Below are 16,784 nucleotides of genomic sequence, written 5' to 3' on the forward strand. Positions count from 1 at the left end.
TCACGAGTCACATCCACAACTGGGTATTGTTTTTGCTTTGGCTCCATCCCTTCATTCTTTCTGGAGTTATTTCTCCACTGATCTCCTGTAGCATATTGGGTACCTACTGACCCGGGGAGTTCTTCTTTCAGTATCCTATCATTTTGCCTTTTCATACTGTTCATGGGGTTCTCAAGGCAAGAATACTGAAGTGGTTTGCCATTCCCTTCTCCAGTGGACCACATTCTGTCAGACCTCTCCACCATGACCCGTCAGTCTTGGGTGGCCCCACACGGTATGGCTTAGTTTCATTTGAGTTAGACAAGCTGGGTGCATGTGATCAGATTGGCTAGTTTACTGTGAGTATGGTTTCAGTGTGTCTGCCCTCCGATGCCCTGTCGCAATACCTACCATCACTTGAGTTTCTTTTACCTTGGACGTGGGGTATCTCTCGATGGCTGCTCCAGCAAAGCACAGCCGCTGCTCCTTACCTTGGACGTGGTCGCCCCTCTTGACCTTGAACGTGGAGTAGCTCCTCTCAGCCCTCCTGCACCACTGCTCCTTGGACGTGGGGTTGCTCCTCTCGGTTGCCGCCCCTGACCTTAGGCCTGGGGTAGCTCCTCTCAGCTGCCGGCCCTAACCTCGGACGTGGGGTAGCTCGTCTTGGCCACTGCCCCTGATCTCTGACGTGGGGTAGCTCCTCTCAGCTGCCGCTCCTGACCTTGGACGTGGGATAGCTCCTCTCGGCGGCTCCTGGGCTGTCACAGCCTGGCGCTCTCGGTCACTGCCCCGACCTTGGCCATGGGGTAGAAACATGCTATTATTTTGAGATATTTGGGGATTTTGAGACAATTCTTTTAATGTTGATTTCTGACTTAATTCTATCATGGTCACAATTTTTATTACTTGAATCTTTAAAAATTTATTGTTATTCTTTCCAAGAAACTTTTTCCAAATAACTGTTTTTAGGCCATTTACTACATATATATACATACATACATATGTACGTATGTATAGTTGTTTAAATATACTACCTTGCTGTTGTTAAAAATTTTTCATATATATGTATTTTTGTTCACTTTTCTCTCTATCCTGCCTTCTTTTGAACTCAGTATTTTTTTCTTTTTTATGTTTTATTTTATTTCTGTTGTTGGCTTATTAAATGTCAATTTTAAACAGTGATTCCTTTTAGGATTTGACTTATTACAGGGTGTCTTGAAATTATACCACTTCACATGTAGTGTAAGAACCTTACGTCATTGTATTTCCCTCTTCCTAATTGTTGTGCTAGTATTATCTTTCATTTCTGTGTATGTTATAAACTTCACAGTATATTAATCTTGTTTTTGTTTTAAATAGTCAATTTTCTTTTAAAGAGATATCACAACTAAGGGGAAAAAGTCTTTTATATTTACCCTGATTTTCCAGTCCTGGTGCTTTTCATTTGTTTGGTTAGATCCAGAGTTCCAACCAGTATGGTTTTTCTTCTGTCTGAAGAATTTCTTTTTAACGTTTCTTATAGTCTATTTCTGTTGGTGATGACATCTTTCAACGTTTATAGTTAGAAGTCATCTTTATTTCACTAGACAGTTTCTTTCAGTACAAAGATAAACTTCACTGTCTTGTGTCAGTTCCAGGGACTAGTCTCCTTTCAATCTTATTGTCATTTTTCTCTGTTCTCCTTTTTTTTAAAAAACAAGTTATTAATTTTTGGTTGTGCCGGATCTTTCTTGCTGTGCTCAGGTGTTCTCTAGTTGTGGTGAGTGGGTGCTGCTCTTCATAGTGGTGGCTTCTCTTGTTGTGGGCTCTAGGCCCTCCAGCTTCAGTAATTGCGGCTGGCAGGCTCTAGAGCATGTGGCACGGGCTTAGTTGCCCAGCGGCATGTGGGGTCTCTCTGGAGCAGGGGTTGAAACTGCATTGCCTGCATTGGCAGGCAGATTCTTTTTTTTGTTGTTAAATATTTATTTAATTCTTCATTTGACTGCACCAGGTCTTAGTTGCAGCATGTGGGATCTAGTTCCCTGACCAGGGGTTGAACTTGGGGCCCCTGAAGTGGGAGCCTGGAGTCTTAGCCGCTGGACCAGCAGGGAAGTCCTGCAGGCAGATTCATAACCACTGGACCAATCATCAGGGAAGACCCCAATTATATTATTGCTTATTACTATTTTTGTGCTTTGGTGGTAATTTATATCTATTGTATCATTATTGTAGAAACACTATGTAATGTTTAATGTGCTGCTATGTATCTCTTCTCATCTTTGCACTCAGTGATATTGCTTGATAGCTTGAAATTGGCCATGGGTAGGAATATTCACACCAGAGTCACTGGAAACCCTGTGAACCAGGAACTATAAACCACTAACTGTCCTTGGTTTTTGCACATTTCCTGGTATACCCCTTGCTGTGGGTAGGAGTGATTTTCCAGGCCTTGGATATACTGCATATACTTATGAGTGGTCAGCTCAAGACTTGAGGAGGATCTCTGTAGATCTTCTGAGGTCTTGCTCTCTTTGATGCTCCTTTCTCTCTGGTACAAGTGTTCTGGAAACCTTAGCTACCTGAGTCTCCCCAGATTCCATGCTTTGTCTTAACACTGGGAGACTGGTTTGCCTGAGATCACCCTCCTCGCTCTGCGGTCTGGAAACTCAGTCAGGAAGCTGGGGCTATTAAAGGCTTTGCTTTATTTGTTTCTTCTCTTTCGTTGATCACTGTTCTGTGTTGTCTGGTTTCAAGTGTCTGAAAAACATTTTTGTACAGTTTGCCCAGATTTTCAGTTGTTTTGAATAGGAACGTACCTCTCATCTCTGTTACTCTGTCTTGGCCAGAAGTTGAAGTCCCTTGAAAGGGTTTTAGACAAGAGAGTGACAGAAATGTGCACCTTACACTTCTCTGTAGACCATGAATTTGTAAGGAGCAAGACTTAAAGGAAGTCAGGTGGATTAGTTGAAGTAGGAAATGATGAAGGTCTAATACTGGTCATGCCCTTCATAACACTCAGTTCAGTTCAGTTGCTCAGTCGTGTCTGACTCTTTGTGACCCCATGAACCGCAGCACGCCAGGACTCCCTGTCCGTCACCAACTCCTGGAGTTTACCCAGACCCATGTCCATTGAGTCAGTGATGCCATCCAACCATCTCATACTGTGTTGTCTCCTTCTCCTCCTGCCCTCAGTCTTTCCCAGCATCAGGGTCTTTTCAAATGAGTCAGTTCTTCACATCAGGTGGCCAAAGTATTGGAGTTTCAGCTTCAACATCAGTCCTTCCAGTGAACACCCAGGACTGATCTCCTTTAGGATGGACTGGTTGGATCTCCTTGCAGTCCAACAGACTCTCAAGAGTCTTCTCCAACACCACAGTTCAAAAGCATCAATTCTTTGGCATTCAGCTTTCTTCACAGTCCAACTGTCACATCCATACATGACCACAGGAAAAACCATAGCCTTGACTAGATGGACCTTTGTTGACAAAGTAATAATGTCTCTGCTTTTTAATATGCTGTCTAGGTTGGTCATAACTTCATGACACTAGAGATGGGGAAATTTGAAATTTAGTGAAATTAGATTTGAGAAATGTACAAGGGGAATAATCTGCTTTAGGGTTTGTAGAAGTGTGGGTCCTGAGCTCAATCACCTGCAGTGAGTGTGATAAAAATGAGGACTCTGTGCCCTGCCCCAACTTCATTGAATCTGAAATTCTAAGGAGGTTTAGAAATTTGCATTAAATCCCTAGGGTAATGCTTTTTGTAGCATTAAAGTTTCTTCAGAAGAAAGTGATGGAATTTTTTTCAAAGTGTGAGCCTCATCTTTGGGGGAACCGCTGCACTGGAATGACCTAAAGTAGTTAATTAAAAATATTTACGCTTGCCATGTCCAGAACTGCTGAATCTAAAGTTTGGAAAGCAGTATAAAAAAGTTCAAAAACCAGCATTCTACAGTACTTTGGAGGCATAAACTTACTGAACTTCACAGTAACCCTGAAGTGTAGTGGGCAGGTGTTACGTCTCCTATTTTATAGACGAAATGCAAAAGGGCAGTGTGGTTTTCTCATGATCAAAGAGTTAGATTGATGGTGGGTAGAGAATCATATTTGTGTCTCCTTCCACCAAATCTGATGCTCTTTCTATGTCCTTTATGTTGCCTGTGAAATATGCTTATCTCTGAAACCTGTAGGAGGCATCCAACACATTGAACCTCTGGTTCTAAACAACTTAGGGAGCCAGGATGTCGTCATCTTCCTGATCATACTTTGTACCAAGTGAAAATTCACTTCAACTCTTTGTAGCAAGTAACGATGATACACTTAATTGTTTAGGAAAAGTATTTATGTCTTTGACCATTATCTTCATGCTTTTTATAACCAGCTTTGACTGCCTCTCTCTGTTTTCTTTTAAAATAATTTAAAGTTTAGTGTGTGTGTTTAATATTTTCGATTATAACTGAGGAATTGGATGTCAAATGTCTGTGTTGTAACCTTTGTTCTGAGTTTTTTCCCAAAGGTCTTAGAAAAGTAAAAAATATATATATATATTATAATTTAGATTGCATTTAGCCTAGATTGTACAGTTTTACTTTTATAGTAAGTGTGTAGCATATAACTTTGCTGTGTCAATAGAACTGATACGTTTTCTAGTGAGATTTTTTTTGTAGTCTTTTGAAGTGATTTCACATGTGCTGTGAATCTGAGATCCTGTAATCTGTTTAACACAGTAGTACTAGTGTTAGACTGCAAATAGTAGGAAAAGTAATTCTTTTCAGTCAGGATTGGTTTTTGGAATTGGTTTTGGAATTCTTGAGTAGTCAATGAATTTTGTTAGTACGTGAACACAAGCAAAGCTCTGTGGAAAGGCATAAATAAGGCCTTAGGAATGGGATTTAAATGGTTTGTTTTCTATTTTGTGTGCTTTAAAAGGACAGAATAGCTAACCTTTTTAAACTTCTGGAGCAAGTTACTATATTTAAATAATATAAAATTTAAAATTATGGTAGCTTGTCACAATTCTTAATAGTTTACCTGCTCCAAAAGCATATAGTTTTATGTAGAATCTTAAATTTGAAATGCTTAGTGAATGAAATGAAGACTGCTGTGTAGTGTAAGGAATGTAAGAAGAGTTTTGACTAGTTTAACTCATTTTTACAAGAGCATTTATATCAACTTTTAAATTTAGGAATACTTAGATGTGTATTAAATTTTTTTGTGACATTACCTAATGTGTTTCTTAACATTTGAAAACAAATGAGGGAATTCTCTGGTGGTCCAGTGGTTAGGACTCTATGCTTTCACTGCAGGGGAACTCTGGTTGATCCCTGGTTGGGGAACTAGGATCCCACAAGCCATACTGTGCAGTTAAAAAAAAAAAAAAAAAAAACAAAAAAGAAAACAAATGGAATCGAAATGAAGTGTTTGAGGATAGATATTAGTATTTCTTAATCACTATCTACTCTATTATTCTGTTTCTCCAATTAAAAAAGTTGAGATATAATTGACATTGTGTATTTTATTTTACAGTTTTCTACGGTATTTTAGTGAACATCTCCAGTAACAAATTTTATACACAAAATAGACCATCTGCATTTTCTGTGTAGATTTTTACTTTTTATTATACAGGAATTTGGAATGGTAAACTATGTTGAATCATTTTAGAATGCCACTGATAAATTCTGTGACATATATGACATTTTTAAGCTTATTTTTTCACTAGTAAATGGGTAGAAATGACTTAAAGTTTTATATAATGCTTTTCATTATCATTGTAAGCACTTTGATATGTTTCTCACTTGCAACCTGTAACCAAGGATATATTTTTAGGAAGCTTACATGTAAGGAACATTTGCACAGCTACATGTTGATTTATTTCTTCACTTATTCTGTCACATTTATTTCCTATTTATAGTCAAAATAACAGGAACAAATTAGTCACAGAGGGATAATCTAACCAATACAAAAATATTAGCTTAAAAGAAAACAAATGTTTTAAAGTCATGTTTAGGGGAAAGTCATGATCTTTTTTACTGCATTCTTAAGTTTTCTAGATTTATTCTCCAATATTATCATAAAACACAAAAAAGTACTTTTCTATTAATATCTGAGAAATTGCAGACTTGTGGCAAGTGAGGCATATTTATATTGGTAGTCAGAAAAGGAATCTAAGTTCTAAAACTGATACAAATTTTAATGTAGAATGAAATTTTGAAATATTTTATGTGGGCACTGTGAGAAGAATTTATAAAAGAATTAAGAAATCCTTTTAGTCTGTTAAAGTAACATTTTATAGTGAAATAAAAGGAATTATTTGTGAAATTTATTTAAAAATGCAATGTGCTGTGTGTTTAGAAATACTGTCAGTTTTATCCACAAATCTGCAAATAATAACACACCCATAGTGACTATATTGTGGTTTTCCTTCACAGATATCAAGTTGTGCTAGTTCAACCATATAAATAATTAATACCTGAAGTCTCAATGTAAAATGGACATTAACAGTGATGACAGATAAATGCAGACGCTTGGAAATCAAACACTAGGTGAAACACTTAAAAGAAAGGTAAGAAAAAAATGTAATCTTAAGGCCAAGTGTGCTTTAGTTAGCACAAGTAAGTGTAATTTCTTTTTCAGTGTATTAGGTTTTTCAGAAGCCTAATCTGCCTAACCATTTGCATGACCCTGTTTATCTTAATACTGGTAGGACTCAGCTGTAAGTATCAATTTTCTGAAAATAACAGTTGCAGATCTCCTTGCCTGGCAAATATAATGGATGATGTTTCTACAGCAATCCCTATCCAAATAGGATAGTAACCTGACTGGTTGGAACTTGAAAGAGTACTGAAATGGGCGTGCTAGGGAATACTCAGAGACACATCCTAAAGGGTGGATCTTCTTTGGTTCTGTTGATTGCTACCATCACCACACACCATACAATGCAATGCGTTACCATGTTTGTGAAAGGATTTCAGGGTTGAGTACAAAGGAGTTGGCAGTTGGAATGTGTTATAAGAAGAGTGAAGTTTCAAGTCAAGTGTTACTTTTTTATAGGCCCATTTTTTACTGTGTACCCTCATGTTAATTTAGAACATTCTTTAATGTAGCATTAAATAATTTTATTTAGACAATTTTCCTACCTTGTGCTTTTCAAGAATTTGCAAGGCATATCTGGGAGAGGTTGCATCTAGAGATATTAAATATTAGCCTTGTTCCAGTCTTACTGACCGAAACTGTGCTATTATTTATTTTTGCTATTGATAGTTTACAAAGCTTGATAATTGCATCAGTTTTTTATTTTTAAAACTTAAATTTTTTTTTATATTTTCAAATTACAATACTTTACCAAAAATACTGTCACTTTTAGAATATCTAGTTTTATGTTTATAGTAAAGTGACAGTTCCCATCATAAACCTTGCCAGTCTTTTTCGTGGTGTTCCTCCTTATTTTCAAATGCGCACTCATCATAACCCATTTGGCCAGCTTCTCTGAAAAGGATATTGTAATACATTATTATAAAGTAAAATTAAAATTAATCAGATTGTCCAAGAAATGCATTGTAATTAGGCTAATTAAAATACCTAGTCTATTGGGTACCAGAGCCAGAAAATCCTTATTGTTTTTGTTGAAAATCCATATGCCAAAAATAATAGAAATTTCCCTTTATAAAAAATTTCCCTTTGTAAAGTCCTGTAACACTTCATTACAATTATCATGTATATATAGAAGATTCAGTTGATTCTTTGTTGTACGTAACCTAAATTATTTTTGTTGTTCAGTCCTCAGTTTTAAATACTCGAAGGCCAAACTTTGGGAAGGCCTCTAGAATAAGAGTAAGAGATTATAAATTCTGTATGAGAAATTTTATAAAGGGCAGTCTTTGGGTCATCTCAGAACAATATTGCCTTAGACTCTAGAAAAGAACTGAGTCACATTTTGACTCAAAATAATATTGAGTTGTAAAGATTTAGTATATTTCAAACTTTTTGATTTGTTTTTATTAGTTTCTAAAAATCCTTTTCCAGTTTCTTGTTATTTCTAAGGCTACAAAGTTAATGAGAATTACCAAAGTGTTACTGAAATCTGTTAGCATAAGTTAATTTGCTTCTTTAATTCTTTTTTTTTTATTATTTTATTTTAAAGAAAGGAATTTAGGAAGTTCTAGTATTCTCCATGGCTGAAGCTGAGAGTCTGAAACCCTGATGCTTAAGCTCTATTCTAGATCATAGCTTCAACTCCTTCAGGATATAAGGAAAAGAGATAATATTTCCACAATGATAGATCTTTGGTTGTACAGGTAAGTTATTTAGTTTTGCAGTAGTGAAGACAACTATAGTTTGTTTGTTTGCTTGTATTTAAGGAGAGGAGACTTGTTATTTTTATATACTTCCTTTGGTGTGTGGAAAATTATGCAGTCTGGGTAGCTGTTCGTAGGAATGTGGAGCTATAGGGAATTGGGTAGGAATGAAATATTTTCCCAACAAGGGATACATGAAATGACTCGAAGTACATTAGAATCTCTAAAGCATTATACCTTTCAGTACTTGAGGTATTGGGCAGTATGTGATTCCTTGACTTCTCTTTCTCCCCACTTACCTTTTTAAGTGTATATACATTCACCTCTGTCTATCTGTATTTGTCTGCCTATCTCTTTCTCTCTATTTCTCTGAAAGGGGAAGCAAGAAGAGATCCCTTTAAACAAGAGGTCAAGATAGTGTGTAATAGAGTTCCCAGGCTTCAAAGAGACTAATATTAAGAACCTTAAGTTGAATTGCATAGCTGCATCCCCAGGTCTCACTCTCCTTCTTTCAACCTTATAGATACTTTTGACATTGTAGATAATGGTGTAATTGTTCAACTGAAGAAATTTGTCTTAAGAGAATTGTATGACAAGGATAGTTCCTACACCATTATTAAACAGTTCCTATTCCTGTTCTAGACAAATAGAAAAAGAATCTTTAGTGACACTTCCTATTGCTTTTGCTCTTTTAACCTTTCACTTTGGTTTGTCTACGTGATATCATGACCAGTTTCCTAAAAATTGTTCAGTTAATAAAACTAAATAACCATCAGCTAGAATATTGATGTTAATGAAGGAGTGCCAGTCCCTCAGTTCCCAAAAAAAACTGTTCTACTTCAGTAATTATAGTGGAACAAAAGCTTATAGGTAGTGCTTTTGATTTCTTTCTCTTAAGTAAAGGTGATAGCTGCAGTAGTGTTTCATTAGGTGGAGCATTTTAGTTTCCTTTCAGTTCTTATTGAAGCAGTTACACAGATATGATCACAGGGGCTGGAAATTTATTATCTGAAACAAAGCTGATACTATTTCAGAGTGTTTCAGAATCCCATAATTAGATTTGAGAATCCTATAATTAGGTTCTATAATTAGATTCAAATTTGGGAGAGGATAGTTCAACAGTAAACAAATGGGTAAGATATGTGAAATTGTAGGCAGGATTTGGGACTTAATGTGAATGGACAGGCTAAAATTTAATTGACTGTCCTTTTCAGGTATGTCCTGCAATAGGATGAAAACTTATGAGGGTGGGGAAGAGAAGAATCCCAGTAATTGATTATATTCTCTTCCCTCTATTGTAGAAAATGCCATATTCGTCAGTTTGTGGGTAATACAGGAAAAACTTGATTCTAGTTGCTAGATTGGATTTTGTCTTTATGAATCTTTTAACCAACAGATTCCCTCAATTCTAAAACTAGAGTGATTAAATTTCCAGTTCCACTTGGATACTGGCTAATGTTTTCACCATGTCAACTATTTGGTTAACTAACAGGGGTATTTTCTGAGATACTTTGTAAATGAGTTTCTTTTCCTTTAGCAGTTTAATTTTTGGCAGAAATATTTTGTACTCCAAACCTCTTCACTGAATTTTTTTAGTAACTCTTGTGTTATGTAGCTAAAATGAGGAAGACAACTGGTTTAGTCTATAATACTTTGCAGTGCATAGCAAAACAATATTGAGACTTGGTTGAGATAATCAGAGCATTGTTAATCTCTATTTAGTAGTTGAATTTTGCACTCAAGTTTATCAGGTAACTATAGAAAATACGTGTCTTTATAAATTCTTATTCAAAAATAGAAAAGATAATGAAGAAAAAGATTAACACAGAAGAAAAAATCATTAGAGGGAAGAATGTTAAAATTTCATTTCACTCTAATCTTCAGAATTTTAATCAACTTAATGTCTTAAGTATATGCAATATGTTAATTTCATGCAAGAGATTTTTATAATCCTCTATTTAGTGCTTCCTTAGCCAAAGTGATCATGATTTTATTAAGTTTTTATTAGAATCAGATAAAGAACTAAAGGATAAATGGCCTAATTTAGTTTGAAACTTGGTATATTTTAATAGACTTCTGTCTGATGCAGTGGTCTAAGGCCGTGCATCTTAACCTAACAGACATTTAATTACCTGGGAATCTGGTTAATCAAAAGGTCTAGGGCAGGGCCTGATATTCTGCATTTCTAACAAGCTTCCAGTAGATGCCCATGGTGCTAGTTCTCAGGCCACTTACTTTAAGGACAGTAAATATGAATCACCAAATTATGTACAAAATACTCTATATTTTAAAAAACATTTTATTAGATTATAGTTCATTTACAGTGTTGTGTTAGTTTCAGGTGTTTAGGTCAACACTCTGAGTTGCAAGAGTTTGAAGTAGCCCAAGTGTTCATGTCACAAAGCAGTTTTGCTTTAAATGTGGCCCAATAGCATAAGGTTTGAGAACTCTAAAACTTGCACTTCATTTTAGTTGTGAATGGAATAAAAAGATTTTGAGGGAACAAAAGAAATGAAAACAGTTCTAATATTTCATGTTTGTAAGTATTTTGATTACTGGAATGGTGAAGAAATAAAATAGGCCCTCATTATCATCATAGTTGGTCTTTTATAATGATATATATATATATTTGTTAGTAGTTTTCTTTACTATTAATAATGGAATTGTTTCATTGATAATGATAAGGCAGAAATTTTGCTTTCAATTTGGATTGGTGTGGAAAGAAAAGGACTAGGAATGCCTGTTACAGAATCATTTGAAGTTTTGTATGCCCTTGATTGGCATCCATATTTTAAAAAATAAAGATGAACAGTTTTTTTGTGTGTGTTTATAAAATATTACTATTGCCAATATTATTTTTGAACCATAAATCGTGAATATAATCAAATTTGCATTAAAGATACTTGCATTAGATTTTATAAATAAAGTTAGTGAAATTAAAGTATTATGTTTTCTTTGTTATATTTACACAGGTATCGAATATTTAAAAATCTATAGTCTTCAAATTTGAAAGCTTCAGATTTAGGTACATGGATCAAATGCGTTGATTTTAATATTTTTTAGTTTGTGTTCTTTTGAAACATCATTTGAAGTTTAACTTAAATTATATGTAATTAAAAATAGATATTTATGGATCATTCAGTGTTTATTACCTGTGAATAAAGAGAGACTGTAATCTTAATAACAAGATTTTAACTAAAGAGAATTATACATGAGGTCTGACTAAATGAGTCCCAAAACAGTAGAAATTTGCTTTAAAAAACAAAGTTCTGATTGATGTTCCATGTTTATTGTTCACATGATTGCTATGGAATTCTCTAGAACAAATTTTCATGCTTTAATCTTAGGTCCAATTTTTTGAGTCATCTTGTAATCTTGTAATCTAGTCTTACAAGATTAGAAAAAATTGTTAATTAAAAATTTAGACATATACCATACTCTGAAACAAAACTAAATCCAACCAACTTACATATTTTACAGGATACTTTTTCACTTTATCAGCAGGCAGGAACAAGAAGACAGTTTCTTTTTTTTTTTTTTTTTTTGTATGTGGCAGCATGTTGCTATATCTTCTGTAGTTCCTAATAACCTTTCTGTTATACTTCTAAGATAAGGCAAAGGAGAGACTGTATTTGATTTGTGGGGAGAGGGGGTAGAATGGCATTTGGAGAGTTAAAGGAGAGTGAGCCTGTGGGAAGGCCGGCAAAAGGGAGGAGGGAAGAGGGTCCTGGGCAGCTATGTCCTACAGCCATTACTGGCTTCTTTCTCTGTCCATCCTGCACTCCATTCGAAGTTAGGCAGTAAAGTGACAAAGTATGTTTTGAAGGCTAAAACAGAAGAGGTGCAGAAAAATGGAGACTTGGATTCTTAATAGCTCCTTTATTCTGCTTGTTGGGAGAACGTTGGAAAATAATCATTAAATCACTCAGGTTATCGAGATGGATAAAATAGGGCAGTATTCTATTTCCTGCTCATTTGTATTATATCAATAGAAATAGCAGAACATCCACATGAACCTGCTCATATCCTCAACATGTGTTAATACTGTGACATACACATATACTCAAGAGTTCAAAGAAGGAAAAAATGGGGTTATATGTGTATTCTTGATTTCTTAAATGTAGTGTATGTTTGGCAGGTGTGCTTCTTTCCCTTTTTCTTCTGTCCTCTTTAGAATACTTCCTTTCACTTGCTAATTTGTAGTTGTACTTCTAGAGACTAGGGTGTCTTGACTTTGCTCTATATTGCTCTTAGCAGGTATTCAGTACAACCTAGGGTTATGATTTCTATCCATCTGCTTAGTTACAGAAAATTCTACTGCAATCCAAATTTTTTAGATACCATGTAGTTTGTTATCAAAAGATTTGACCTGAAACTCGTTTTAGTAAGAGTGAATTAGAGCAGAGCCTGTCTTTTTACCTCCCAGAAATGTTTTGAGAAAACATGAGAAGTGATTGGGTTAGTTTATGTGATAGCTGTTATATAAATTTGAGATTATTATTTTAATAACCAAGATGCAGTCCTGTCTTTGAGAGAGATCTTTCTGGGCCTTTTGCCCCTGAATATCTGAGAAACATACACACAGCAAGAAAGGTTAAGAGCTTATTAGCTGCGTGGTTTTAGACGTATTACTTACACTGTATATATGCTTCAGTCTCCTTACACATGAAATAGGAGTGATAATAAGTACTTTTTCTTTCTTTCTTTGGCTCTACCAGGTCTTAGTTGCATGTGGGATCTAGTTCCCTGACCAGGGATCGAACCTGGGCCCCCTGCTTTAGGAGTGCAGAGTCTTAGTCCCTGGATCACCAGGGAAGTCCCAATAAGTACTTATTCTAATTGCTGTTAGACTTAAGTGAGTTAATGTATTTAAAGCATAGAGATCCCTGAAACATATAAGTGCCTTATAACTGTTAGCTATTATTAACACTTTGGGAAATGTTAATAAAATAAATTATATCACATTATTTATTAATATTGGCTATACCTGGATTAAAAAGTTATAGTTTTATACTTTTGTTTTAGGATATTAACTATTACCTTTTTCTCATTATTTTGTTTACGTTTTTGAAGGTTTCCCAATGAGTGGATCATGATGACCGTATTGTAGGGACTTGCCATAGTATGGCTGCTTCCCGATCTACTCGTGTTACAAGATCAACAGTGGGGTTAAACGGCTTGGATGAATCTTTTTGTGGTAGAACTTTAAGGAATCGTAGCATTGCTCATCCTGAAGAAATCTCTTCTCATTCTCAAGTACGATCAAGATCACCAAAGAAGAGACCAGAGCCTGTGCAAATTCAGAAAGGAAATAATAATGGAAGAACTACTGATATAAAACAGCAGAGTGCTCGAGAGTCATGGGTAAGCCCTAGGAAAAGAGGACTTCCTTCTTCAGAAAAAGATAACATAGAAAGGCAGGCTGTAGAAAATTGTGAGAGAAGGCAAACAGAACCTGTTTCACCAGTTTTAAAAAGAATTAAGCGTTGCCTTAGATCTGAAGCACCAAACAGTTCAGAAGAAGATTCACCTATAAAATCAGACAAGGAGTCAGTAGAACAGAGGAGTACAGTAGTGGACAATGATGCAGATTTCCAAGGGACTAAACGAGCTTGTCGATGTCTTATACTGGATGATTGTGAGAAAAGGGAAATTAAAAAGGTGAATGTAAGTGAGGAAGGGCCACTTGATTCTACAGTAGTTGAAGAAATCACAGGCTATTTGGCTGTCAATGGTGTTGATGACAGTGATTCAGCTGTTATAAACTGTGATGACTGTCAGCCTGACGGGAACACTAAACAAAATAGCACTGGTTCCTATGTGTTGCAGGAGAAATCAGTAGCTGAAAATGGGGATTCGGATACCCACGCTTCAATGTTCCTTGATAGTAGGAAGGAAGATGGTTATATAAACCATAACGTGCCTTGCACAGATTCAGAAGTGCAGGTCAAGTTGGAGGACCACAAAGTAGTAACTGCCTGCCTGCCGGTGGAACGTGTTAATCAGCTGACTACTGAGCCAGCTACAGGCCCCTTTGCTGAAATTCATTCATCTTTAAGGGATTCTGAGGAGGAAGTAGATGTGGTGGGAGATAGCAGTGCCTCAAAGGAGCAGTGTAATGAGAGCACCAATAATGCCCTGGACACGAGTCTTGAGAGTATGCCAGTCTCCGGAGAACCAGAACCATCTTCTGTTCTAGACTGTGTTTCGACTCAAATGATGTCTTTATCAGAACCTCAAGAACATCGGTATACTCTGAGAACTTCACCACGGAGGGCAGCCCCTACCAGAGGTAGTCCCACTAAAAACAATTCTCCTTGCAGAGAAAATGGACAATTTGAGGAGAATAATCTCAATCCCAGTGAAACAAATGCAACTGTTAGTGATAATATAAGTGAGTCTCTCACAAATCCTGGTGAAGTTTCTCACAGTGAAAAAGGCATATGTTGTGACTCTGAAAATTATGGGAGTGAAGGACTAAGTAAGCCATCCTCAGAGGCAAGACTCAATGCTGGACATTTGCCATCTGCCAAAGAGAGTGCCAATCCGCACATTACAGAAGAAGATGATGATGATCCTGATGTTTATTACTTTGAATCAGATCATGTGGCACTGAAACACAACAAAGAGTATGTGTAAATATGGTAACCATGAATTCTGCTTTGTTTATTAATCCCTAAGTTTCCAGTATCTATTCATAAATGTCTGTAGCATTTTTATTATAACTAAAATTAATGCTTTTAACTGAAATTTTGGGTTTCACACAATAATATTCTCAACTCTTAAAAAATCTTCAAAAAAAAGAGCTTTTTTAAAATCCAGCTTTATTAGTAGTCTTCTCAATGGCGATGTAATTTTCCAGTTTTGAGATTTCACACTTTCTCAGTTAGACATGTGGAAACATGATTGATGGTGTTTTACTTTTTAATAAGTTTTTTATCATTTTAGTTAATTTATAAACTGGAAACCTCTTTAGTTATCCCTGTATACTTTGATTTATAGTTATAGAGCGTTATGAATTGTATATGCCTTCCATAGAATGTAGAATAGACATCATCCAAATAAGGGAAATCTGACAGGCTACAAATCTACATTTATCTTAGTTACTTATAATTCCAGTTAAAACTTTTGATTTAAAAAATGTGCTTTATGCATCATCATTGACTTTTGTGATGTAGAGAAGTATTACTATTAGTACTGTGACAGCTAATTGTATGTTGTAATTGTCTTACTAGCAAGAGTCAGTCTACACTATAGTTTACATAAAGCGTTTGAGAAAGGTTTTTCCTAATTCTAAATTATAGGGAGACTATCTTAAAATACTGTTTGTTCTCAACTTTGTCATAAAGGTACTTTTTAAAATGAAGAATTCACTGTCCAGATTTATCACAGTTTTGCTTAGATTTTCTATACAGTATTCTGGGTAGTAACACAAAAGAATTGGAGCTACCTTTGTCTAAATCAGGAAAGGAACTGTTAACAAAAGTGTTTATCATAAATATGATCAGCAGCAGTAAAAGACAGACTTATATATGAGTTAATCAGTTTTACTTCTACAGAATAGGCTTTTGAATTATTATCACAACCAGATTACCTAGACTGTGTAAAGTACTTATTTGAGGAACCTTTTTTAATATTTTTGTTCTGACAGTTGTCAGAGTCTGCTATATATTGGATGAAAGTATCAAATCCTGCTTGTAGAATATAATAATCTTTTACCATGCCTTATAAATAGTTTAGATTCGTTTTTGATAACATGGTAGTCTTTTAGCATAGATCTCTTTTCTGAAAATTTCCTTCTGTTTTCTTTATAAATAGCATTTTAATATTGTGTTTAATAGATCATTTTGTCTGAGCATTTTACTTATTTTGTGGAACTATTAGCATTTTCATGTATTTAAAATGTTTGAAGTCCATTGTGAGGTGAAAAAACAATTCATTAAGTGAAGTTTTTTTCAATTTGAGATGAGTTGAATTCTTACCATTAGTACACATGTATCAGTTTTCAAAAGTAGAGTTGTTTTTCTGCAGGCACTTGGAAACAGAGTATATGTCTTGTCCAAATACCAAGAACTCAGGAAGTATGCATATTTACAAAATGATACCTATTAATTCTATTTTTTGCTTTTTATTGTTTCTTTGCTAAAAAAAGTTACTCTCTTATTAAGGTTTAGCTGGTTATTAACATGGAAAGTATTTTCCCACTGAAACATTGTTACTTTTTTAGTACATGCTCTTCTAGTGATTCTGAAGAATGATGTTCCTATAAAAACAATTATCTAAAGATAGTGGCCATAATATTTGAAGAGTGAGGTGCATATTCTTAAACCTGTGAAAATGAGAGCAATATGGTTTCATGGGTTGCTTAGGATATAGAGTCCTTTGGAATTTGGAGGATAGTTGCTTTACTAGGACAGTGTTCTCAAGTTAAATTAGTGCCTTGTTGGTTGATTTTGGGCAAAAATAAATCATTCCTTCTAGCTTTTTTGCCTTTTCCCAGATCTTTTGAAAATAGCACCTCTTGACACTTTAG

At 35.3% G+C, this 16,784-nt stretch overlaps 1 protein-coding gene across 5 annotated transcripts in view; it reads left to right on the forward strand.

The window, feature by feature from the left end:
- Positions 1-16,784, forward strand: part of ZZZ3 (zinc finger ZZ-type containing 3) — a 123,728-nt gene that overhangs the window by 42,348 nt on the left and 64,596 nt on the right. For 3 of the 5 annotated variants that reach the window (XM_061411533.1, XM_061411537.1, XM_061411534.1), the window contains exons 2-4: positions 6,386-6,519; positions 8,098-8,251; positions 13,325-14,880. In XM_061411533.1, the coding sequence (XP_061267517.1) occupies positions 13,376-14,880 (1,505 nt within the window). In that variant the 5' untranslated portion in view covers positions 6,386-6,519; positions 8,098-8,251; positions 13,325-13,375. Of the gene's footprint in view, positions 1-6,385; positions 6,520-6,590; positions 6,670-8,097; positions 8,252-13,324; positions 14,881-16,784 lie in introns of all 5 variants that reach the window. The other 2 variants (XM_061411535.1, XM_061411536.1) reach the window with 2 other exon arrangements.

Source organism: Bos javanicus, chromosome 3 (genome assembly GCF_032452875.1).
Source record: "Bos javanicus breed banteng chromosome 3, ARS-OSU_banteng_1.0, whole genome shotgun sequence".
NCBI classification, from domain to species: domain Eukaryota; kingdom Metazoa; phylum Chordata; class Mammalia; order Artiodactyla; family Bovidae; genus Bos; species Bos javanicus.